This window comes from Squalius cephalus, assembly GCF_949319135.1.
Source record: "Squalius cephalus genome assembly, chromosome: 11".
Taxonomy (NCBI): domain Eukaryota; kingdom Metazoa; phylum Chordata; class Actinopteri; order Cypriniformes; family Leuciscidae; genus Squalius; species Squalius cephalus.
Genome location: NC_137132.1, coordinates 10063347 through 10091095, shown reverse-complemented (window position 1 = coordinate 10091095; position 27749 = coordinate 10063347). Strand labels below are relative to the sequence as shown.

The window sequence follows — 27749 nt, the reverse complement described above, 5'->3', positions numbered from 1 at the left end:
CGCACGTGTAATTGACAGAGCGGCTCATGGAGAGAGAGAAGGCGAGGGAGGGGCGCGCTATCACACCCGGAAACGAGTTTACTAATCCTACTATGGCGAAAACTGGGCTCATGAATATTAATTAGGCTGCCTGATTGGGTGCTTCAAGAGCATCGTAAATTAATATTAATGAGTTCGGTTTCGGCCATAGTAGATTGAGTAATTTCGCCACCCGCACAGTGTTAAATCAGATACGAAGCCTACTTACTCTTTGTTCAGCAAGGATTGTATGGGCAGAAATTACAGTGTTGTCTGTGAAAACGTTGTTTTAATTATTTGTTTCATCTGAAATGAGCTTGTGTTGGATATGGACGAGAGAACACCGGAAATTCAGTACAATCGTGGCTGGTCTATAGTGACTTTATCATATAGAGGTAAGTAGCCTACACTTGTCTAAAATAGCCTACGCCTATTTTTCGTTTCAGTCTTCGTATTTAAGGTTTTGATTTAACTTTATGAACAGACGGCTTATATATTTAACAGCTTACCATTGATGGTATAGACTAAAAGCTTACATATTTAAGTATTAAACTAATGAATTGGATGCCCGGTCATTTCACTGGTTTAATATTCTTTTCACTTACAGCTGAAAAATAGTTTTTTATTACTTATTATTTTGGTTAAAATATTGTAGAGCGTTAATTATATTAAGCTTTTTGTCGTTTAAACTTTGTCCCCATTTGTCCGTTTATTCAGTAGCCTGTGTATACTCAATATTAAAGATTTACAGGCTATATGAGGCATATTTTAAAGAACACTAGAGTAGATTTGATCCTGTTTTTCATCTAGGATACATTTATTTCATTAGGCATACATTTTATTAAACCATTTTTAATCATATCTTGTTTAGCCTATAATTATTTTAATGTAGTAGGCCATTATATAGGCTACACGTCATTATTTAATTGATCGTTTTTATTGTAGGTAAGTTTATGAAGAATGTCTGGACTTTGTTCTGAAGATAAATGGATTTCTGTCAGCTTCAACCGAATTAATTGTATTCATTGTTTCATTACACTACGTTTAATTTTTCCATAATACATGTGGTTGACATATAGGCCATTAAAATTATAGAGTGTGATTTACGATAGGCTACGTGTCCGTTTTAACGTGTCTATGAATGTTTAAGTGAATTGTTACTCTCTGTCTTCAGACGCTCATAACCCCGTGCTCTGGGAATAAACAGCCATGGAAAATAGTTAATGGTCAATTCTGTGTTAAACAACTAAGGAAAGCACAGTATTCGTGTTGAACAGTGGAAGTTTAAAACAGCGCCGCTAGGCAGGCATGAGCAGAGCCGATTCTGCAGAAAATGAGGATTGGACGTGAGCTACGTGAGCATCCAGGAGTAGACGTCATGACATGGAGAGACTGGAAAACACGGACCTTTTAAATGCACACGGGCGCGAGAGTATCTGTTCACCGCAAGAGAGAGTCGCCAATGGCTGTTGTGAGTCTCGCGCTGTAAATATAATGGGTCTGAACGCGACCACTGCGGAGGAACTGCTGGCTAGACGTGCGTCTATATCTGGATCCGGGGTCACGCTTTTGAAGGAGTTAAAGAGTGGGTTGCCTTTATATAATGGTGGAGGAGCGGTGCCCCCTTCACCTACAGCTGAAGGAAGTTATCAAGATGTCCCTGCGCAGAAGCAAAGCGGGTGTTCGCATCCGAATGGACTTGTAGAGACCCCCCATGGGGGCCTCGCTTCTCACGGGGACAGGACTTCAAAAAGACCTTGTTGTGGAGATGTGCGATTCAGACAACTCCAGCACCAGAGGAGAAAAGATGAGGAAAACAGAGACTTCGGGGCCCATAGTGGTTGTCCCGGAACGGGGTCCTCGGAAACGCCCAATGGACCGGACTCTCCTTCACTTGAATGCAAAAGGAGGAGGTTTGAAATTGGCCTTAGAACGGACTCAAGTAAAAGCACACAGGCTGTTGCTCCCCTTGCAGCCAATCACCAACACAACAACAGCTCCCTGTCATCCCCCAGTTGGGTCCATCACAACGGGCACAAAGCTGTAACGAACCATGCGGCCCCGGGGCAGGCCGCGTTTCGATTGGCGCCACCTGTGGTGGCCACCAGTGCAGGCTGGTCCCCAGAGCACATGGCTCAGCATTACATAGTTCCCTGCATGAAGTACTACGGCATTTGCGTCAAAGATGCCTTCCTGGGCGATCGACTGGGCGGTAGGGTTCTGGAGGAAGTGGAGACACTAAATCACAGCGGAAAGTTCAGAGGCGGCCAGTTAGTCAGCCAAAAGAGCATCCCCTCTAAGAACATCCGTGGAGACCAGATCGCCTGGGTCGAAGGCAACGAGCCGGGCTGCGAGAACATCGGAGTCCTCATGGCTCACATCGATGAGGCCATCATGCGCAGTGCGGCCAGCGGGCAGCTGGGGGATTATGTCATCAATGGCCGCACAAAGGTGAGTGCTCGCACACTTAAAAATGAAAATTCTGTTTGCATCTACTCACCCTCATGTCGTTTCCAAAACTGTATGACTTTATTTCTTCACTCTTTAAAATAGAGGTTCCTTATTGGAATGGTTCCATGAATAACTTATAATATACATTGAACCTTTCCATTGCGCAAAAGATTCTTTGCAGTGGAAAAGGGTTATTCCGATTATTGAATTATTCTTCACACTTTTTGAGCAATGTTGCTGGGCAATCTTGCCGAGTTATTGTTGCTTGGGCACTTTCCCATTGAAAATGGGCAATACATTTCTATCTGGATAATTTAGATCGGTCGTGGGCCCCGTGTCTCATCTGGTTGCCTGTTGATGGTAACATTGCCCAAAAAGTTGCCCTGTGTATCATCACCTTAAGAAAACATGGTTCTTTTAAGAACTGTTTATGGAAACGTCATTTGGGGAACTCAAAATGTCTTCAAAAAAAGTCTTGGCTGCAAAAATCAGTTTAACTTCTCACATGAAAATACGATACAGTTTATTTACAAAATATTGGGGGTAAGTTGTCACATTTTAACTTGCCATACAGCAAGCTTTTCAGCCACAGCGTGTGACAACATGCCCCGACCTTACATAATGCTTTGCAAAGACCTGAAAACATCCTTGTTAACATCAAAAAAATGTCTTGAACAGTGTTGTTTTTATTGTGCTCACAGGTTTACCCAACATCTTCTGTACCTATTGTATAACTGCTTGTATCATCGCAAAATGTAAACTATATTTTTGGCCTGCTCTCAACTATAAGGCATAAAACTACTGCTGTCAAATCGATAAATTGTGATTAATCTCATATAATATACCGTAAAATATGATATGATCAATAATTTGACAACATATGTTTTTACCTTGCTTTAACTCACCAAAAGAAGCTATGCAAGATTCAACTCATTTTTAAAGTCAGTTTAATGTAATTTAATTTGAAATGACTTAAACATCCAAGTTGATTGTACTTAATTTAAGGCAGCAACTTTTTTACTGTGTATATATGTATATATATATATATATATATATATATATATATATATATATATATATATATATATATGTTTGTATGTGTGTGTATACAGTGTATATTTATATATATACACATTATATATTTACAAACTTTTATGTTAGATGCGAATCATTTGATTAATTGATTTGTCAGCACTAAAAACATTAACATTATGGTTTTCTGTAAAACTGCTCTGAAACAATGTGTATTGTGAAAAGTGATATTTAAATAAATTTGATTTCAGTTCATTCAAAACCTTAAGGTTCAGTCATTTCAACAGGAGTCGATGCGATCTGACCACATAGATTTCATATCCAGTTCAAGTTTAATTCGTCGCGTTGACCAACAGAAAGCTGTTTGATATGAAAGTGACTTCTGTGTGAACGGTTCTTCATGCACCACTACACTATTGACAATTAACCTTTTTTTGCTGGATGAAATCTCATTGAAAATCCGCTATGCCTTCATAGTTACTGAAATCTATCAACATCTACGTGTGACAACTTACCCCGGTCTCGCCTTTTTCAATATATACCAGTATCATTAGATGCTATAGCTTCAAGGTCAAAACTGGCAAGCACTGTCATCCGCAATGCAAACCTGCATTCAGGAAGTTGTGGTTGGGTGTATCAGACAAGATACTCTCTCTCTGTCTGTCTGTTGTGTTTCTCACTGTGTCACTGTTCTCAACTAGCAGCCTGAGAAATGCAGTTTTATCAGATCCCAGATCAGTGTTTCTCTGGCTTTGAAGACTCCTCTGTCAGTCTCTATCTCCAGCCCATATACAAACAACATATTCTTACCGCCACTAGTAAGGTGCAGTGCTTGTGTGCGTGCTTGTATACACAGTGTGTTCATTGTGTGCGTGAGACAGTATCTGAGGTTATCAGATGCATTTACGTATTTACAGACCCTGGATCTGAAAACGAGGATTTCCTTTATTGTCAAGTTAATCTGAGAGTTTCTGATTGTAAGGAAAATTTGCATTGCTCAGGTCGTGTGCGATTGAACATTGACCCGTATCTGAGCAGGGTGCCGCATCAGTCCAGTCCTGTCAGCGCGTCAGAGCAAAACTGCCCATATGACGCAGGTTCGGTTATTTGAGCTTGCCAGGTCAAACCACAGTCCAATGGTATGAGATCTTCCTGCTGTGGCAAGAAAACATGTACACTCCCGTTTTAGAAACAAGTCTCTTATCAAAAAGACTGCTTTTATTGGATCAAAAATACAGTACAAACAGTAATATTGTGAAATATTGTTGTCCATTTGAATATATTTTAAAATGTAATTTATGTCAAATCTGAATTTTCATCATCATTACTCCAGTCTTCAGTGTCACATGATCCTTCAGAAATCGTTCTAATATGCTGATTTTCTGCTCAAGAGACATTTTCTAATTATCATCCATGTTGCTTCATAATATTTCTGTGGAAAATGTGATACACTACCATTCAAAAGTTTGGGGTACAGTAAGTATAAGATTTATCTTTTTAAATAAATAAGATCAAAAGTTCCAGTGAATAATGATACAAAAGAGAAAACAGAAATGCTGTTCTTTTTCAATTTAAAATCTGAATAGAAATTCAATTCTATGCAAATCAAATCCTGAAAAAGTCACTGATTCCACATAATTAAACAGCAAAAAACCTTGTTTCCAACACTGATGATAATCATAAGAAACATTATTAATTATTGATCTCCAATAATAACTGATAGCAATTAACCAGCAAATCCACATATTAGAATGATTTCTGAAGGATCGTGTGAATGATGCTGAAAATTCAGCTTTGCGTCACAGGTATAAATTACATTTTAAAAAAGAATAAAATAGAAAATAGTTACAGTACACTGTAAAAAATTTCTAACCCTCCCAAATCAAAAATTTCAAGTGACCAATAACATCTAAATTTTTCAATTGGCCCAAGTGAAATTCTGTAAATTGAATTTTATAATTTACAGAATTTCACTTGGGCCAATTGAAAAATTTAGATGTTATCGGTCACTTGAAATTTTTGATTTGGGAGGGTAAGAAATTTTTTACAGTGTAGTCAACATTTGAAGTGGATCAAAAAAGTTTATCAAAGAGACAAGAACGGGTATTGTTCAAAATTCATGCATGACTTTGATGAATGGTTTCAAACGTTGACTACTGTATTTTAAATTGTAATAATTTTTCACGATATTACTATTTGTACTGTATTTTAATCAAATAAATGCAGCATTGGTGAGCATAAGAGACTTCTTTCAAAAAATATTTCAAAATTGTAATTACTCCAAACTTTTGACCGGTAGTGTACAGGTATATTCTCCATTCTAGCTGAACTTTTTCAAATCATGTAGCTTATTATTAAGAATTAAGTCTTGTATGTGTAACGCACAGTAGTTTCCTTGCTGCTGGAGTGTCATGAATGTAAAGCCAGACTACAGCTCAGGACCATGTGGACATTATTATTGTAATCCCAGCCTGTCCATTGCTGTACTGTTAGAAACCTGATCTGGATGACCTTTTAGTGAATCTCAGGACAGGACGGTGTACTTCAGTGTGATTGAGTGAGGACAGGCTTCTGTTCGGTGGGTCAGATCGGTCAGACTTCAGTCACTGTCCTCACGCCATCCTTAATCTGCAGGGAATATTATTTAATCGGCGGCGATGGCAACACTGGATTAGTCTTGAGCGTTTGCCTCTCATTGCGGCTTTTAAGACTATGTGCATCATGTCATAGGAAACACCAGTGAAAGATTGCCGTTTGAGAAGCCAATGTTGACGTGCGACTTTGCACATGTGTTCAGTCATATGTTTACGTCTGAAGGATAAATCTCGTTGCTCAACCTGTGGAATGGGAACGCGAGCACTGCGGCGTTCACATACTTTTGCAAGTGGGTCATGAAAACATCTTGCAGGAACATTTGAGGCTTGAGATTTAGCGGTGCTGCAACTTCTGATAATCGGTTGATCTTTTGTTTGTTTGTTTGTTTGTTCATCTTGTTCAATGCTATCCTTCAAACAATGTTTCAATGTGCAATTTCGTGCAGTGATTTGTGAAATAGGCATTTACAGAAATCTTAGCAATGTTTGAGGTCTGTTTGAGCTTTCAGTTGATTATCCTGTCCATTTGTTCGATTAGATAAAATAAAGTGGTGGGGAAAAAAGATTTGTTGAAAGAAGTCACTTATGCTCACCAAGGCTGCATTTATTTGATAAAAAGTAGTGTAGAAACACTAACAGTTCTGTGAAATATTACAATTTTTTTTTCTATTTTTCATTTCTGTGAAGCAAAGCTGAATTTTCAGCATCATTCCTCCAGTCTTCAGTGTCACATGATCCTTCAGAAATCATTCTAATATGCTGATTGGCTGCTCAAGAAACATTTATTTTTATTATCAATGCAGAAAACAGTTGTGCTGCTTAATATTTTTGTGGTAATCGTGATGCTTATTTATAAATGTTTTTACTGTCACTTCTGATCATATTAATGTGTCCTTGCTAAATGAAAATAGATTAATTTCTTGGGGGAAAAAAATCTTACTGACCCCAAACCTTTGAACTGTATTGGAAATAACTTCCATCATTTATCAAAATCATGTTATTCCACAAAGATTTTGTGTACATTTTGTGAAAGTAATGTTTAATATATAAACATTACAATATAAACCCCAAGTACATACCTGACTAATCAATTAACTAATCTAAAAACTCATTTAGTTACATTATGTTTAGTTATTATCTACTTTCAATTTTAGATCCATGCTTACTTGGTTATTGTCTCATATGTTTTATGATTACTGTCTGTCTGCCTGTTTATCTTGTTGTATCCTGACTATACATCTGTATCTCTCAACAACATAATGTATTGTGTCATTGGGTTCTTGAAAGGTTAATGAATTAATATTAATGAACGTGTTTGCAATCTTACAGCGTTTATACACAATAACACCGTAATGTTTAAGGTCATGAAAATGCCTTAAACAGTGTTTTTTTAATCGTGTAAAGCTCACACATACAGTAGCTTTTAGGCCAAAACCATGAATAAAGTCTTAATTCTAGCGGCTAATTCAGTGTGTACATGTATGTTTAGGTTTTGACATCAAAACCGGATAAAATATGCATGTAAACACAGATTGCTTGTATTATGGTGTGTTTATTATGAGCTGATGGTTATCAGCGTGTTGCTGCATATTTGAATGCACTCAATATGTACATTATCATTATTAATTAGCTGTTGCAGCCCTAATATTTAGGGAATTTTAGTTGGAGTGAGAGCACTATTAGGATTTTATTAGAAATACGTCGAACCAGTGACAGCAAGGTTATGTAAATTTAAAGTGATAAAGCCAGTTGCAGCATTTCCCATTGCATTAGAATAACTCTTATCTCACGTCTCTATTCCTCAGTGGACACACAACTCCCTCCTCTTCTCTCCAGTGCTCTGATTGTCCTTAATCAACCCTCCCATTAGTTATTTTTCCTCTCCGTCTCCTCTCCCGAGCCTTATTAGACCCTTTACCTTTTAGTTGGCCAAAATATTTCTCTCGCTGTTGCCCTGGAAACAAGACACGTAGCATGTTAATACTGAGAGTGAGTGTGGGTGTCCAAGCCCAGCTTTCTTTCTCTCTAAACCAGTGCTTTCAGGGAACGACCTTGGTTTAATTCTCGTACGCATAGAAACCATTCGATCTCGGGACGACGTGGCAGAGGATAAAGCGGAGGGAACAGCGTGTTCCAGCCACATGGCATCTCTCATGCCCCTCCCGGAGAGAGTAACGTGTGCTCGCACCAGACAAACACAATATCACCAGCACAGAGTATTGCCTCTTTTGCATTCATCCACTTTATAGGGTCAGACATTAAGATAGATAGATAGATAGATAGATAGATAGATAGATAGATAGATAGATAGATAGATAGATAGATAGATAGATAGATAGATAGATAGATAGATAGATAGATTTTTTTTGTACCATTCACAACTTCTGACAATCGAAACAGAAATAATTGCGTACCATACCGTTTGGTGGAAACGAGCAATAACTTGCATTCATTCATGCTTAACTAATGCACAGATAATCATGAGTTAATGTATGACTCTTGAAGAACTAAACCATTCATTAATGATGATTACCACAACAGCAACTAATAAAGCGTCTGTCAGATTAATAGATTAAGGAATCGCTATTAATTAAATGTGTCATCATGTATTCATTTCTTAACAGTGTTAACTAAGTGTTAATTAACTCTTTCCCCTCCAGCATTTTTTAAAAAGTTTCCAGCCAGCGCCAGCGTTTTTGATCATTTTCACAAAAATGTAATGGCCCCCAGAGTATTCTGTTGTATGAATATCTGAACATGCAATATATCACAAAAAAACGTTTTATTCTAGCTTCATGCATTCTTTCATTATCAAAATGAATTGAATGTGGGTAAGTTTCATAAAAAAGGCAACGCTTTGAAGAAGAAGCTGAAAGAATCGAGTACGTCAACCATAACCATTACCGTAATGACATATTACTTATCGATGAGTTATTAGTCATGTGCCTCAACAAGTAAATTTATAATGATATATTTGCAAATCATTTGCTAATGATTAATAAAATCAGACAACTGAAAGTTGAAATGCATATCTTATACCCATTGTGGTAATTAACACATTAAATTTACACTATTAGTTAATAATATATGTTGTTAATGAATTAATGTTGTAAGCGATTCCTTAATCTATTAATCTGATCGACTTTAGTAGTTGCTGATGTGGTAATCATCATTAATGAATGGTTTAGTTCTTCATGAGTCATACATTAACTCGTCTGTGCATTAATATAATAATAGATCATTCTCGATTCTCTAAGCCAGTCATTATTGCAAAATAAACTGAACACCCACCCAGTAACCATATAGCAATAAGATGAAAACTACTGTGCCTTAGCAACCGCATAGCAGTGCCCTAGCAACCATCCACAACACTCTAGAATTGCGGTTGCAAGTCTTGCATGAGCAAACAAACACCAATCAATTTCACCCAAAATGTAAATTCTTTAATTTACTCACCCATATGTCTTACTTCTTTATTCTGTGGAACACAAAAGATTTGATTAATAGCCAAATGTTTAGTGACATCTGACTTTCATTGTAGGGAAAATAAAATCTTCTTTTGTTTTCCACTGAAGAAAGAATGTCATGTTTTGAGTACATGATGACAAGTTTTGGTTGAAATACAGATTTAAGAAAATGTTAAAATCATGTTACTGTTTGTATATAATGTATTCATTTCAGTGATTTGATTCAGTTGACCTATTTGACATAAGTGGACAGTACACTTTGCATTTAGATGTTAGAAAAGAAAAATAGAAAAACATTTTTAGACATGTCTGAGACTGTATGAGGTAAGATTCCCAAACTCTTGTCTAGACTCAAATATGAAATGTTTGCTTTTGAGCAATGGACTTATTTCTCATGTTAGTTAAAGGTATAGCGGAGGATTTTCCAGAATTTTAGAAAAGAACCGCCCTCTCCACTTTTTGAAAAAATGCACATGCGCAACACTCTACCTGCTCCCGAGAGGGAACGCCTATTAAACGTGTGCACGAGACAGCATGAACGAGCTAATCATAGCTTACATTAACTTTTACTAGCAGTGATTTTAAATGGATTTCTCCAAATAGCATGCCAAACTTTACCTGTCAAGAAACTTCGCAACTGAGGCATCAGTGGGAAGCCCAACCTGTGTTTTGAGCGCACGCCATCGTGTGAATCGTGTGCACGAGTACGTACGACGGCCTTACTTAAACATATCACCAGAATGATTGACACTTAGGAGGACCAATAGTCTTGATGATCCACCCGGAAAAAGAAAATCCTCCGCTATACCTTTAAGGTACTAATTAGTCTTTGGCTGGGACAATTGCAGTAACTTAACAGAATACGCAGCGATACAGTGGAGTTCCAACATTTCCTTCCAAACAACACTGGCATAAACTGAAGATGGAAATATTTTGGAAATTGTAGGTACAGATGACACCAATATTCTGGTGACAAATGCATGTATTAATCAGAATTTGGTAATATTTTGATTATGTAAGTATCATATAAATGCATTAACCCGAATGACACAGCTAGACTTCAATATTCAATATTTTGGTTTCTAGAACTGGCGTATATGACTGCATTAATCAGAATTTTGAACATTGAGTTCATGTAAACATCACAATATCACTAGAACTGCCCTTGCAAAAAAAAAAAAAAAAAAAAAAAAGTAGCCTACACTTTAATATACTTTTAAAATGTGTACTTTACTGAAATAATATAATTTAAAAGGATATACTTAAGTGTGAATGAATTGGAATTGGAATTAAATGTTTTTTTTTGTTTTTTTATTTATTTATATTAAATGCATAGCTGAACTTTAGAGTGCTTTTAGTCCATATATAAATTATGAATGCAATTTTATAATTCCATTGTCCATGAAATATGGTTAAAGTGTACTACTGAATATACTGACAGACATTTATGGTAAAATAGCGTATATTTTAATGCAATTTTTACTGAAACATTTACAATATATTCACTTTAAATGCAATATTTAATAACACACTAAAGTTCAAATTTTAATCAAGTACTTTACATGTGCTTTAGTATTTTAGTCTTAACATCCAAACAAGTGTACTTCTTTAAAGTATGTCAAAAGACTAATAAAACATAATGATTTAAACTGCATTTTAAAGGAAAAGTTTTAATTTGTAAATTTAATTTACATAATGTACTTTTACATGAAAGTGCAGTTTTTAAAAAATCTACTTTTAAGATTTAAAGTACACTGAACGTGCACATTCAATACAATCAACTGCTCTTGTTTTACACAAGGGCGAATATTCATTTATACCTGCGCATGTACAGACTGAGGAGATTGTATTGAGGAGTTTTTACAAACATTGGGTTCTAGCAGAATGAATTTGAAAATCATTCATAAATCTTTTTTTTCTTTTTTTTCTTCAGTATACGCGAGCTTATTTTAGTGTCTCGTGACCTACATTGTGCAATTCATCACACTCTTATGTGTTATTGATAAAGATATAAATGATATGAGTTACAAAACAATTAATGTATGGCATAAAATGGCAAGAGAATTGCAGAAAATGCTGAAGGCTGCTCTGTGCCTGCTCAAAATTCTGTGTAAAGACATAATGCTTCATAAAAGACAGAGCAAATTATGCCTGCTCTGACCCACCTCAGCCTCTAGTATCAAAGTATACAGTAGAAATGTGTGTGTAAATGCATTTATTCCACCTCTGAGCAGCATTAGACAGTCTGTGTAAACACACCTATATGCCAGTTCAGAAGCGCTTCTGTCACTGCGTCACATTTTCAGTCTAAATTTGGCTCTAGTTTATTGAGAATATGCCAATTACATGGATTACACACAAACATTTCAATCGCTTTTCTTTTATTATTTAGAATATAAACCTGAATTGGATAATGATGTGCATGTAAAACATGGTCAATAAGTCAAAATCCATTTTAATTTCTTCTAGCTTGTATTGTGAATTTGTTGTTGTAGTCCTGATGTCCTAGTGTGTGTGGGGGTTCTGGAGTGTGTGTGTCCTTATCTAACCCCCATGTCCTACTTATCCTCCACCCTCTCATCATCAGGTTTACACTCTTTTATCTCAGCACACTCTGTGCTCAGTATCTACCTGACTATCAAGGCAGGAAAGAACCATACATGATCAAAACAATATTGTTTTAAAGGAACCGTTGCCTGTTTATCATTAAACAACCAAATAGCTCATAAAATACGACATCACCACATCAGTTAATTTGAAATGTTTTGTTTTAGATCGTCTTGCCTTTAAACTTGACCCTAAGTCTCTTGTGGGAATTGTGCATCTTGTTAGCTAGAACTTGCGTAACACTGAATATGTTTTTTTGCATTGCATTGGCATTGACTCATTATGTGAGTCAGTGAATTGTGAAACAAGTTATTTCCATGAACCAACAGAATCATTTGACTCGAATGAATCAGACTTCGTAATGCTAAATAAGCTGAGAGACAGACACTTTAATTGCGTGTGTTTGAATGTTGGCAGTAAAGCTGCTTGCACAATGCACTGCGACACTGATGAGAGTGCTCTAGTGTTTTGGAGCATTTAGCTGTTCCTCTTAATTGGATAATTTGTTTATTTCTGTGCTCTGCACAGTATCTGTTCAATTTGGGTGTCATAGTTGGCTTCCTGTGAACCCTTCGGTCTGCCAGTGGCGGTCATGTCCTATGTCCTCTACTCTGACTAGATTATAACTTGGCTTCTCTCATAACAAAGCAGCTCTAGACTGCTATCTGTGGTCATCAAATTTACAAACCATGTGTAACCTGATGATAAGACTTCTAATCAACATGGCAAAAGATTTTTTTTTAAACTTCTGTGCTGTTTTAGGCCAAATGTTGCACATTCTTGAAAAGATTCCACACATACACCTTTTTGTCTAATGTATAATGTATGTAGTCAGTGTAGTCATCTATCTCTGGAACATAAAATATACTAAAAACTGAATTTTTTAAGTGGGGCCAGTGGAATTTTTTTTATCAGTGCAAATAAAAATCTAAATTACTGGCCAAAATAGGAAAAACTACTTAAAGGGATACTTCACCGATTAGCATTAAGCTTTGTATCAGTAGAAACCCGGTAGTATTTTCAAATGACCGTGCTTCCCTCCCTCATGTCCCCCTGAGACGAGAGATTTCTGTATTGTGTGTCTGGAAAAAAAACTCGTCAAAAAATCGTCATTTTGTGTCATCTGAGGCTTTTTTTGTCCAGAGGCGAGAGACTACAGCCAGTAGGAGGAGCTCGTTCCGCATGTGTTCAACCCGCCCATAGGGGGATCTCACGATAAAACGCCGTTTTTTCAGTTTCGAGTCGACTAGTAGCCTAGTTGTATCCGATACTGCCCTCTGTAACCGGTAGGCGTGGCTTGGGAGTGGCCTCGTAGGGCAGCGAAGCAAGTGCATTCTGGGAGTTGTTGTCTTTCATCCACATGAGCCAAAAATACATTTACTCGTCCCGGGCCCAGGCAAGACTGTCAGCTGGCCTGACGCAATCTACCAGGTAGCGTCTGGTTTAAGATGTGCTTTTTTGGTTGGTAAATAATGGCACAAATACCAGTAAATTGACTAGCGCAAACCTTAGTAAATCACCTTGCGTGATTCATTTAAAAACTCTCCTCACATAAATTTTGCATCTAAAATTGAAACTCCTACAAATGCATATGCAATAAGGTCATCCGCAAAAATAACTTTGTCCACGCCTTTTCAGTAGGGCTGTCAAACGATTAATCGCGATTAATCGCATCCAAAATAAAAGTTTGTTTTTACATAATATATGTGTGTGTACGGTGTATAATTATTTTCTATATATAAATACACACACATGCATGTATATATTTAAGAAATATTTGCATGTATATACTGTGTATATATATTTATATTATATATAAATATTTTATATATAAATAACACATTTTTCTTAAATATACATGCATGTGTGTGTATTTATATATAGAAAATAATTATACTCCATACACACACATATATTATGTAAACACAAACTTTTATTTTGGATGCGATTAATCGCGATTAATCGTTTGACAGCCCTACTTTTCAGCGCTAATTTTTCACTGTGTGTCTTTAGTAAATCCTGACAGTGGTTTTTTAATGCCAAAAGAGGGTTTGCGCTGGCGCAAGCTGTTAGTAAATCTGGCCCTATATGTTATTGCAAATTTCCACTGCCAATTTAATATTAATTTAGTGTAATCACTAAAGTTTTTTTGTTTTTTTTAAATAAAGGCTAGTTTAAAAATTGCATTGTCATTTATGCCCAAAAAGTCATCATTTACTCAGGTCGTTCCCTAACTGTTTGACTTTCTTTTTTTCCGTGGAACATAAAAAAAAAAAAATTTCTCTCAGTCTCAGTACAATGGTCACCAAAACCAACTTTGGTTACCAACATTCTTCATACTATCTTATTTTGTATTCTGCAGAAGAAAGAAAGTCATACAGGTTTGGAACGACATGAGTAAACACTGACAGAATGATCATTTGGGGTGAACTATCCTTTTAAGAAAAGTGCACAATCGCTATTGTGGACTGTCAAACAAACCTGTTGCCGGAGTGCATACCCCTGGCCCTGAACAAGCCCCTTCTGCCGCCCGTCCACGCGCTCCTGTTTAACCCACGTGACACACGTCGTGTTTACTGCCACACTGTGATGCAGTGATAAGGGTCAGGGGGAGGTTTCTCTCTGGGGCTTGATAAAGCGCTGACCATATCAGAGAGCCGGCAGCTAACAGTGCACCCTGATGACTCGCACGCTGAAACCGAGCCGTTACCATCTCCCCCATCATCATCCAGGCCCAGGAATGCCTCGGATCATCCACAGCAGCAGTTGTGCCAAAACTGAGCTCTACAGAAGGCAAGCCAGATGCTGTCGGTGGTTTGTTGTTCCTTTTATCAGGCATGACAGTCAAAAGAGGATGGGAAGTGATTGGGGGTGGGGATCAGGAAATGGTAGAGCCAAATTTCGAACGGCCGTCGCCCGTATGAGAGCCGCAGCTCCACATGTCAAAGCATGTGAACTAAACTACGCTCATTCAAAAAAATATTCCTATTATCTAATTATAATCTTATTTATATACACTACCATTCAAAAGTTTGGGTTGGGGAGATTTTTTTTTGTTTTGATTTATTATTCTCATCTAATTCTCAACAAGCGCGTGTTGTTTGATCAAAAATATACAAAAACAGTAATATTGTGAAATATTATTACAATTTAAAATAGCTGTTTTAATGTATTTTAAAGTGTGATTTATTCCTTAAAGTGTGAATTTTCAGCATCATTACTCCAGTCTTCAGAGTCACATGATCCTTCAGAAATCATTCTAATATGCTGATTTGCTGCCCGTGAAACATTTAGTATTATTAATGTTGAAAACAGTCGTGTTGCTCAATTAGGGGCTGAGCCTATTGTATCTGTTTGTATAATACAAAACCTGTTGTAACCCATGGCAGCCCATAGAACCGCTTGTGGGAAAATGATGAATTTTGGCAAGCAAATAGAGCACAATCTCATCATTAACCACTGCAATTTTGGAGTCTCTAATTCAATCCCACTAGCGCAACCAACTGTCTAAAGTTGCACTACGTTTATGCTTATAACTTTTGAACCGTAAAGACTAGAAACAAAATTAATTTCCCTCTGATTCCTTTGCTCAATGGCACGATTGAGCCTGAAAATTATCTTCCACTTTGAATTTTCCCAAAAAAACTACTTTCTCAAACTAGAGTGTTCATCAGATTTCACCAAAATCGGCTCAGATCCTCTTCAGACTGTGATGGCAAAAAGCTTTTTCATAAACTCTACTAATCCCGAATAACGCACAGACAGATTTGACGAAGAGCACACCCAAATTGATTCTAGGTTAAATCTCTGCAACACTTTATTGAGATGAATCTTGGTACATGTCATCACAAGCACGACCTGAGGCAACATGCAGCGTTTCGGCACAGCTCCAATATTCATTTTTGTTTTTGAAAGTGTTTTTACATTTGTTTGTTTTAATGATTGTTTATAATCATTTTTTTTTAAAGTAATAGGTCTAGACACCAAAAAAGGAGCGTTGCATTATTGAGCCTAATATAAATGTTTATTTTAAGCTGTGTCAAGTGTCTGTTATGAAAGAAGCTTATGTATCTTATTTCACATTACCATAAGTGGTTGGCATGTCATTCATCACCCTGAATTGTGGTCATAAACCCTTATAACCAGCAGTGATAATGGCAGGCTGTGGACGGTGGGTTGCTCTGTGTGGATGTATACCATACTGTGGGTGCTATTTATAAGCATGTGTGCCTGTGTGTGTGTGTGTGTGTGTGTGTGTGTGTGTGTGTGTGTGTGTGTGTGTGTGTGTGTGTGTGTGTGTGTGTGTGTGTGTGTGTGTGTGTGTGTGTGTGTGTGTGTGTGTGTGTGTGTGTGTGTGTGTGTGTGTGTGTGTGTGTGTGTGTGTGTGTGTGTGTGTGACCTTTGGCAGGTGCCTCAGAACAGCTTCATCATTCCAACACCAAGAACAGTTGTTATTGAGATTACTGGATAAGAGATAAAAACAATTATCACATTTTAGAGATCCTGCGAAACAACTTAGAATTAATACGAATATACCTATTTAATTGTCTGACCATCTATCTATCTATCTATCTATCTATCTATCTATCTATCTATCTCTATCTATCTATCTATCTGTCTGTCTATCTATCTATCTGTCTGTCTGTCTGTCTGTCTGTCTGTCTGTCTGTCTGTCTGTCTATCTATCTATCTATCTATCTATCTATATCTGTCTATCTATCTATCTATCTATCTATCTATCTGTCTGTCTGTCTGTCTGTCTATCTATCTATCTATCTATCTATCTATATCTATCTATCTATCTGTCTGTCTATCTATCTATCTGTCTGTCTGTCTGTCTGTCTGTCTGTCTATCTATCTATCTATCTATCTATCTATCTATCTATCTATCTATCTATCTATATCTGTCTATCTATCTATCTATCTATCTGTCTATCTATCTGTCTGTCTGTCTGTCTGTCTGTCTATCTATCTATCTATCTATCTATCTATCTATCTCTATCTATCTATCTATCTATCTATCTGTCTGTCTGTCTGTCTGTCTGTCTATCTATCTATCTCTTATAGAGCTATGGATGTGTGCTAAGGTGCTATGGTGAATAACAGCTAGCTTGTCATAGTCAAAATGTCTTTTGTATGAAACCTACAGAAGTCAACATTACAGTTAAAATGTTAAAAACGAATGTTATTTATGTGCCTTTTTTATTCTTAGGCTACGTGTTATGTGAGTAGGCGGTCCTTTGCTGTTTTTGCATCAGGACACATTAGCATTGCTTGTCATTGTCAAAACTGTCTCTTTCAAAACCTGAAAAAAGTCAAAGTTACAGTTAATATTCATATAGGTATTCATACGTTTATATAGGTGTTTATCAGTTACTTATGTTCCAGATAGATGAAAACCCTTGTTTTGTTACAATTATTACATGTAATGTGAGTAGGCGGTCCTTTTAGCATTTACACCATGTGGCCATATCCCTTCTGAATGTATATTCGAGTGATCAGATCACACCGCTTTTTCAAAACGCACTGATTTTAGTGTTGTCTGCTTGTGATTGGAGCACCCACAGTGGATTTTAATACCTGGGCCCAATGAATAATGCCACGAAATGTCCTCATTTAACAGTTTATCACCCCTAAATCTAATGTTTCCTAAATCCCTTCTTCTGTACGACCAGGCCATGGTGGCGTGTTACCCTGGCAACGGAACAGGATATGTTCGACATGTGGACAATCCCAACGGTGACGGACGCTGCATAACCTGCATCTACTATCTGAACAAGGACTGGGATGTGAAGGTATGCTGTGTTTATTCTTACTGTGACTTGATCAGTCAGGAGGAGAGTCTTCTCTTACCCATCTGTTTTCCCAGGTTCATGGAGGTGTATTGCAGATCTACCCTGAGGGTCGTAATGTTGTTGCCAACATCGAGCCTCTCTTTGACCGTCTGCTCATTTTCTGGTCAGATCGCCGGAATCCACATGAGGTGAAACCAGCTTTTGCCACCCGGTGAGTAAACACTGTTTACAGTTAAAACACACACACACAGAGACACTCACTCACACTGATAACACTGGTACAATGACTTGAATACACCTCTTCTGTGATGGTCATATTTTCAGTTTATTAATTAAAAGTATTTTGGGGAATTGAGTCAAAAATGTCAGGGTGGTACAGCTGTCATTATCGAAATGCTAATTATGATAAAAGAATGAAAATCGAATCATCCTCCATAGGCTAGACTGTCCCGTTAAACAACGTTCAGTCCGATCTTCGTGGCCTTTGAAGGATGCAGCCTCCGGGACACAGCTAAAGTCTACACTTGTTTTATTGCTGGATGAATCAGCATTTTTAACGAATATCTTGAATGACTCACTCATAAAGACTTCACTCGTTTCATTACTGGATAAATCAGCGTTTTTGAACGAATCTCTTAAATAAATGAATAATTGACAAATAAAAAAATGTAACAGTCACTTGTCGCCACCTACTGGTGTAACAATGTAAGTGATACACACAATCTTTATTTGAAGCGTAGTTACTTTCAAAAGGTGATTTGGTCTATTTTGATCACTATGGTTGACATCAGTGTTTATATCTGAAATATAAACTTTTATCCCAGTACTTCTGTGATCATTTTAAATATTGTAAGACAGAAATAATGATACTGTGGTGTTCGAAAGACTGTTTGTGAAGCTGTTTCACACCTAAACATGACAACTGCTCTCTCTGGGACAGCGGCAGTGCCAACACAGATCTGAATGTTAGCTGAGATCGTACTTGTCAAAGGTTTTATAGACATATAGCCAAATCGTTGTCATTTACGAATAAGATCGCATGGGTGTTTGAATCAAGATCGTGATCTTTTCACAATTAATCATGCAACGCTGGTTCAGGTTGTAAAACGTCATGTGGCAACAACCACAGTCCTAGTTCTTATAACCTCTCATCTATTATCCTGTGATCTTTCTCAAAACGCGTGCATGCCAGTGCACTCATCTGACCCCATCCCCTAGTCTTCCACCACCATTGTTCTCCCACCACTACAAACACTACGGTTTGATTTGATCCTGCTCTATAAACACCACACCTGAAACACCACTTCCTCAGGAAGAGGGTTTGTCTTGAAATGAGTTTGATGAAACGAATTAAACGCCATATATTTTTGGTGTAGTAAAACAATTGCCGTTTACGTTTTACATTATTGTAGATTTCGGATGAGGGTAGGTGTGTATCAAGCACCATCGCAGCTGGGGGCCGAGGTGGGGCACAGGAAGTACGTGCTTCCTGAGTGTGAGCGGCCGTCGTTTCAGTTTGTGCGCTCGTGCCGGTAGAACAGAGCCAGGAATAAACAAACCAGCCGCTCTACTAGTGTTGACTTAACCCTTTCTGTGCTTTGACCTCACAGTTATCCACATGACTCTGCACATATCAAACTCCATATCAGTTTCTAAACAGTCTTGAGTTCATCAGATCAATACACACTAGTCAGACTGTCTGACCCCTCTCAATTGTGGCTGTAATGATCTCTCTCTTCCCACAGCTATGCCATCACCGTCTGGTACTTCGATGCAAAAGAGCGGACTGAAGCTAAGGAGAAGTACAGACTGGGTGAGACTGAAACTTGTGGCTAAGGCTGTTTTCTCATTACATGTTTTCAGTAGGTTTAGAGTTTAGTAGGTTTGGTTGGTGGGAACACATTTTCTCACGGTGATACTAATATTAAAGAGAGGAAGCGTACCACATATCACAAGCAATGAGTACAATGTGAAAGTGACCTGTGAGGGCAGGGAGAGAAATTAATACTTTTATTCAGCAAGAGAATTCTTTTCAATGATATATCAATTTAAAAGGTAAAACCAAATTAGGTAAAGGATTTTCAGCACAGCACAAGGTGTTCGAGTATTGCTTTAGTTGTCTGTTATTTGAATTCACCTTCTGTCCATCATTAAATATCGTCTTTCTTTCTCTTTCTGTCCTTCACAGCTACAGGACAGAAAGGAGTTAAAGTGCCCGTCACACAGAGCACCAAGACCTGAATTTCAGCCAGTCGAGTGAACACTCAAGTGTGTCCTGTTCATGTGTGCGGCGGCCCGTGCTTCTGCGCGATTTGGACGTTTTCAAGAGGAGACGCAAGAAGCCCAACAATCACGGCTCTTTCTGTGGCCTCAAACATCCGAGAAGTTTGATTTGATTGGATGAACACAGGACTGTTTTTAAATGAACACCACGGTGTCTCAAACTTGATGGTCACGGCACTGAAGGGCTGGCAGGAATGGCCGGTTTTCCCTCATCCCGTGGAAAGTTAACAACAGAAAAATCACGAATGGACTTCAGCTACTAGTATTATGAGTAATTATTGTATTAAATAAGATTTTCAATCTCTAAAACTCGACCCTTGCTTTTCACGACATAACACCCCTGCGTGAAGTGAGATTTTCCAGTGGCCTTTGTCAGTGAATGTGTATCCAGCTTAACACTGATATCTGACTTACTCCAGTGCTCAGCTAGATCATGAAAACTGACATAAAATACCCAACAATCATATTATACATGAATGCTTCAGTGGACAGAATCCCTTAAGATTGAGCCTGAGCCCTAGGAAACATTCAGGGTGAATTCACTCAGAATGAACAGCGCCCTCTGTAGGTGTCAATTTTCACGGCTGACTTTGCTGCAAGAATTATGCAAATCTGGCAGCAACCAAACATACTGTGCGGAAAGCAAATTTGAATCCTGTAGTTCCTCAGTTTTCAGGAGACTTTAGGGCGTTCACGTAGGATGTGTTCTTGCGGTTTGTCTTTGCCGTTGCATCGCGTCTCTGAGAATTTTTTTTGAATTTCAATCCACGAGAGCCACGTTTTTAAGATGTTGCATCAAGTTAAATGTAATTCAACTTTGATAAACGCATCCAGAACGTGCTTTGTGTGAACAGCCCCAACGTTAATTTCTAATGCTTTTCTGGGACTGTATTGTACTTTGGGATGCACCGATATTAAAAATTCTGGCCGATAATGATAAGCGACAATTAATGTCTAAATATTATTTTATTTTATAGGTGATAACTAATAATATTAAAATGTGATATTTTGTAATAATACATTTAAAATAAAATACTACATGAAGTGAATTTAAATGCTACATGTTCATTTAGGCACCACATCATAATGTACAGTGTTAACAGTGTTATACAATTTTTTGTGTTTTTAAAGAAGTTTAAGTGTTGCAACAGATATAATTAAATGTAAAAGTACAGAAAATGAGCTGCACAAATAAACATTAAATGCCGATACCCGATATGACACCGATGTAGTGTACATTCCAAACAGTGACAATTGAAGAAAACAAATTGCATTAAAAATCCCATCTATTTTGGATTACAGTTTTAACATAAACTAATAAACTTAATGTGATGCATATTTGTGTAACCGGTAAGATTTCTGTAATCGTACTAATAAACCGAACGGGCTTTAAATACACAATAACCAGGTTTATATATTATCATTAATGAATCCAACTGATTTCAATCTCATACATTTTAACTAAGTGAATGTTGCTTCTTCCACAGCTAGCCATATTTTTTAGCCATGCTTTTTAACTGAATACATTTTATTTTCACAATGAACACTGATTCTAAGCATTTTGGGAATATTATTCTTTAAATAAAATCCAATAATAATATATAATATTATAAAATAAATATTATTATAATAAACTATGCCATGATTTTTTTATTTTTTGAGTCTTGAAATCTTACCTGCTTTTTAATATGCATAAATGTAAGTTTATTAGTTTGTTTTAAACGGATTGACATTTGATATGCAATTCAAATACATAAATCTTCCATTTAGGCCTAAATATTTTGTTGCATCGCTTCACTACTGAAATCCATTCATCTGAATCAGCTCTTTAAAAAGCCAAACATACTCCGGACTGCTCTATCTCTGGATATACACCGGATTTTAATGCTCCTCATCAACAGTTGATGAAATACTGCCTTTCAAATTTTTTTTTTTATTAAAATTCAGTTCACCTGCTTTCCATAGATGGCAATAGTGCCATGTGCATGGCTACATGGTACATGTATGAATCTGGCAAATTCTACAGCCTCATTGGCATAGAAAGACTGAATGTTTGCCTAGAAAATAATGACAAGGACGTGGTTTTAATGTGCATGGCACAATGGCATACCAGCACACGTACAACATGAATAAATTGGCCTGTATGCGCAGCTAGCCGCGTGCTAAAGTAGCCTACTAGTGCAAGTGACGTTTTCAGCTTATAATACTCAACCAATTAGAACCAACTCAATTTGCAAAAATGCAGAATGTATGTTCTGTAACAAAAGGTCAAACAGGGTGCTGCTTGCGGCCTTTTTTAATATATGTGAGCATTAGGCTAATACTGCTGCATGCTATCTTGTCTTTGTCTAGAGATGCACTTAACCTGAGATCTGACAATCTCCTTCCTGCCTCAGAGAGGCGCTGTACAACACAAGAGATCAATGTGAGGCTCTCCACAAATGATGGCACCTTATTCTTAACGTAAGAGCGGGCCGTTGTAACTTGCATCCGAGCGGATGCATTCCAGTTATTTTACCTGTACAAAAACTGTCTGTTATGCTTGATATTGCAAACGGTTACTTGTTATCATATGATTTTAATGTAGTATGGTAATCATGAACACACTGGTTTGTAGCGCTAATTATTTGACCATTTACAGCATTTTGTTATTCTTCCAGTTTCTAACCTATAGCGGCAAATTAATCAGACGTCTCCGCATGTTCACAGAAAATAGCTTACATGCGCGGCGTTGACATGTAAGGTGAATATGTGACCTGGAAAACACAACAGCCTCATTCTATCAGGTGTCCACAGGTGCACTACTCCTGCCTTGTGCCTACATTTCCCAGAGGGCATTGCAAGTTCATCAGATGCTTATAAGAGGCTAAGTTCAGAATGAAACACTTGTACACTGTAGACTGCTTACTATTTATAAAACAGTATGCAAAGGCAACAGAGGGCTAAATGTTTTCAACAGTAGTATGTTAAACTAATTAGCTCATTATCATGTCAACAAGATAATATATATAAATAAGGACATATAATTAAAAAAAAAATGCATTTTTAATTCAGTTTGTGAAACAATGTCAAGTAAAATGCATATTAAATATGAATAAATATATATTTTGACATTTGTAAATGTATTAAAATGGACCTGATATTACTTCCTGTTCATTAGGTCAAGTCAAGCACAAAGCATTGTGGGGGCAGTGGTCCATCCAGTGTGCTTTGGTTGTATACTACACTACGCATTTTGGCAAATGTTGCATGTCATCCATTTATTCCATGTAAACATTTGCATAGTATGCACAGTATACATACTATAGAAACTGTACCGTAGTGTGTTACTCTGAACATAGTCTCGGTCAGCACAGAGCAGCAGTTTTCCCAGCATATACTCTGATAGAGGGAGTGTAGTTTTGTTCTGTGTTTGAGTGCCAGATGAGTAAAACGGTAAAGCACTTTATCATATGTGTGATGTTTGAATGAGAAGCTACAGAAAGAAAATGCTTTGTGCCGTGTAACAGCATGAAACTTAAATGAACTGAGAACAAAAAGATGTTTGCTTAACCTTTCTGAGTTTGGCAGTATTTTAATTAAAACGTCAGATTTTGTACAGATGACCACTGTGTTCTTTTTTCTCTTTAAAATTGCTTTGGTAAAATATACACACAATAATATATACACAAACTTACAACATTGCCTAGGCAAATAACTGAAAAAAAATAAATAAATTAAACTTAAAAATAAAGCTAGATGGAAATATAGAAAAATAACAAGAATCACAAAAGCACATTACAAAATGACTAAAACCTAAACTAAAATAATACTGACTAAAGTACTATAAACTGACGATAGCTAAAGTAATAATGTATATAAAATGACATTAAAAGTACACATTTAATTATGAGTCTAATAATCTATTAGGGTCTAATAATCCTTAATAAATTATTATTATTAAAAGTCTTCTTTTTTTACATTTATAGATATACAAATGTATTATAATGTTTATTTTCTATTTCTAAAATAATATTGGTGATGTACCAGGACATTAAAAGTGGCTGATATTCTGATTTAAAAAAGTTTTTAAATGCATTACACTGAAAAGTTTTTTTGTTGTTGTTTTTTTTACAAACTTACGTCACTGGGACACATCAATGGGACTGTTAACCGAGATGGATCATTTATTTTTGTCTCTATGTAAATACGAAAGAAAAAAAAAGAAAAAATCAATACATCACAGTCTTTGGATACACGTGTGACCTACTAACATTACTATTACTTGAACTTTTAACTAGTAAACAGGCTTGATAACGCTGAGAAGTTGATAAGTATCTGTGTTTTTAAAGAGGAACTGACCCCAGATCAGTGTCATCTCAGCTGCAGGAGAGATATTAGTCCTGGAATGTGTCGACAAACAGGAAGTGTTTTTCCTTATCCGTCCCGGGCTCTGATTGAGTGGAAACCTCCAGTCCTGCTCATTCAACTCTATCATCTGCCCCGTGTGTGAGTGTGTGTTCATCAATGCGGCCTTTGCTCTTGGATCTATCTGGGTTAACACATCTGGAGAGATAACAGGAATTCAAAGGAAAAAAAAGATTAAACAAACACAGGGACACAATGAGGACATATGCCTCCAGACGAGAATAACTGAACATCTACAATTTTTCGTATCATTTCATAATTATAATTAGGTTACACTTTATTTCCAGGTGACGTAGTACTTAAATAAGTACTGAGTAATATTAATTATGTACTTACAGTTAGGGTTTGGTTTAGGGCTAGTTACTTGTAATTATGCATAATTTATTGTTATTTGTTATTTATTGTTATTTCTGTAAGTACATGTAAGTACATCATCATAAAATAAAGTGTTACCTATAATTATTTTACATACGATTTTGTTAATCCGTTTTTTTGTAAAAATGTTTGGTTTTTGCTGGCTATCTGCTTATATATTTTCACATGTCTAGTCATCATTATAACCTAATTGAGTTCGATACAATTAAATATATACATATTATAAACAATGTAATTTATTATAATAATATAAATACCAAAAAAGGCACTTTTTAATGCATAATGGCATAAGTAATACAGCAGATTGAAATCTAGCATCCATTCACATGTTCATTTGAACAGTTATGGCACATAAGCTAAAAGTTTGGGGTCGATATGATTTTTGAAACAAGTAGCCTATTATACAGTAATATTGTGAATTAAATATTATATAACTTTTTTCTTTATGAATATGTTATGAAATGTAAAATGTATTTTATTCCTGTTGATGTAAAGCTGAATTTTCAGCATCATTCCTCCAGTCTTCAGTGTCACATGATCCTTCAGAAATCATTCTATGATGATTTGCTGCTCATGAAACATGTTGAAAACAGCTGTGCTGCTTCATATTTTTGTGGATTTTTTTTTTTTTTCAGGATTCTTTGATGAATAGAAAGATCAAAACGAAAATCACTTTTAAAACAGAACATAATACATGTCTTTTCTGCCACTTTTGATCAATTTAATGTTCCCTTGCTGAAAAAAGAGTGAAAAAAAGTGTGATGATCCAAACATTTCAAACAATTATGTTATTGATGTTACATTTATTAAGCATTTAAAGGTAGTTCACCCAAAAATCATCATTTACTCACCCTCAAGTTGTCCCAAACTTGTAAAAAAAAAAAAAAAAAATTCTGCTGAACGCAAAAGAAGATATTTTGAAGAATGTTTGTGTTCAGCAGAACGAGGTTTGGAACATTTTTGGGTGAACTATCCCTTTAATGACTGTACAACAATAACCGTAAAAGTGAGAAAAGCCCTCAAATGAAGAAAATGCAAAGTATAGGCTACGTTATTGAGGAAGATGAAGCATTGAATGCCTTTAGAAGTCAATCAAGTTTTAGCACTAAGGCCATCGTTTAGGTAAATGTCGGTCCGTGTGCACATGCACACTTAATGAACATATTAAATTGCCAGCCATAATAAAACATGCTTGACAAGAAAACGTCTGCAGTCTTCATGAGGAACAGCATCATAGCGTGACAACCCGAGCTTAGTTACTGTTTATATCAAAGACGGCCCTTTCCTTAAGGCATTCTTCACACACGTACATACAAATACACACACCATCCCGTCTTTCTTCTGACCCCCTCCTTCCTCTCTGCGCTCCTCACGCTATATGACCATCAGGTTGTTGAGGCGTGGCGAGCGACGCACGATCCCAGAGGATCACATCAAGACAAAAGGCCTCTGCGCTGGGAGAGAGGAGGCCGGAAGTGGCCACTCAAACACAAGCATACATATGCTATAAACAACAGCAACACACACTTTAAATGACTTTTCTGATGCTACACTTACCATCAAATCAGGACAATGCAGTGGCCTTGCTTGGAAAGCATTTTGAATTTTAAAAAGTGTTTTGCCACAACTAAACTTACGCAGTTTCTATCAGCTTAGTTATACCATGTTAAAACAGATATTCGAAACATGGTGAGTGGTCAACTATAGCTAATAAAACACCAATAGGAAAAGACCAACAGGAAAGTTGCAAAATATATCACTGTAAAACAAAAATTTGCTGACTTACATATTTAAGTGCAATTAGCTTGGATGTTTAAGTCATGTCAACTTAAATTACATTAAAAATTGTTAAATCTTGTATAGCCTAACTTATACAAATTTGATGAGTTAAAGCAGTGTAAAAACATATGTCGTCATAACTGATCATAATTTTTTACATTATACAACCTGGATTCTCCAATTTTATACATATTTTAAGTGTGACTTATGTAAGCATCCAAATATTATCATATTAACAGAAATCATTACATTGACAAAACATTTTGCAAAACTTTCTTTGCTAGCTATTTGCAAAAGAAAATATTTATTTGTACTTAAATTTTATTACACTTTTTAAATACTCATAATCAGACCACTTGATTACTTAATATTAACATATGACAGTAAATTAGTCAGAATTTCTTGATTCACTCATTCTTCTTTATTATCTTTTAAATGGTCATTTCTAAAACAGCCTATTGCTTTTTTATGTTCAGAGAGTCTTCCAGGTTTGTGTAAGTACACAAGTTAAAGGCTACGCAGCATACAAAATAAAAACTTGTTTGTGCTTTATTTTGATTGTTTTTATTTTAAGATTTTACATATGATTAAATTAATTAATCAATTCACGAACCTCCTGCCGTTCCTTCACAACCCCAGTTAGGGAAACTGGCGCAATGTATTGCTTAATGCATGCACTTAATTTTGTTGATGACAAATGTTTAACATATATTTTTTTCTCTCTTTCTTTTATCCCATTTCAATCCGGCCTATGTGATAAACCTATGTGATAAACAAGTTAAGGCTAAAAGTAATCAGATTATATTACCTAAAATGTGCAATGATTACATTACTAACTACAGTTTTCATCATGTAATTTGTATTTAGTAATGGATTACAATTTGTGAGTACCAAGCACTATATATTTGGCATTTTGGACAACAACTTTACTAGAGTTTGTT

At 36.4% G+C, this 27749-nt stretch overlaps 1 protein-coding gene across 1 annotated transcript; it reads left to right on the top strand.

The window, feature by feature from the left end:
• Positions 1-170: 170 nt before the first annotated feature.
• egln2 (egl-9 family hypoxia-inducible factor 2) lies at positions 171-20698 on the top strand. Its single transcript, XM_079886908.1, has 6 exons — positions 171-413; positions 1193-2469; positions 17845-17964; positions 18039-18175; positions 19710-19777; positions 20153-20698. Exons 2-6 carry the CDS (start codon positions 1402-1404, stop codon positions 20203-20205), a joined length of 1446 nt encoding a protein of 481 aa, XP_079743034.1. The 5' UTR covers positions 171-413; positions 1193-1401; the 3' UTR covers positions 20206-20698.
• The last annotated feature ends 7051 nt before the right edge of the window (positions 20699-27749 follow it).

What these genes read in the sequence shown, in the direction of transcription:
- egln2 (XM_079886908.1), top strand. Translation starts at nt 1,402, where the DNA reads ATGGAGAGACTGGAAAACACGGACCTTTTAAATGCACACGGGCGCGAG. An exon ending in TCATCAATGGCCGCACAAAG is followed by an intron (nt 2,470 to 17,844) that starts GTGAGTGCTCGC and finishes CTGTACGACCAG; the next exon opens with GCCATGGTGGCGTGTTACCC. An exon ending in AAACCAGCTTTTGCCACCCG is followed by an intron (nt 18,176 to 19,709) that starts GTGAGTAAACAC and finishes CTCTTCCCACAG; the next exon opens with CTATGCCATCACCGTCTGGT.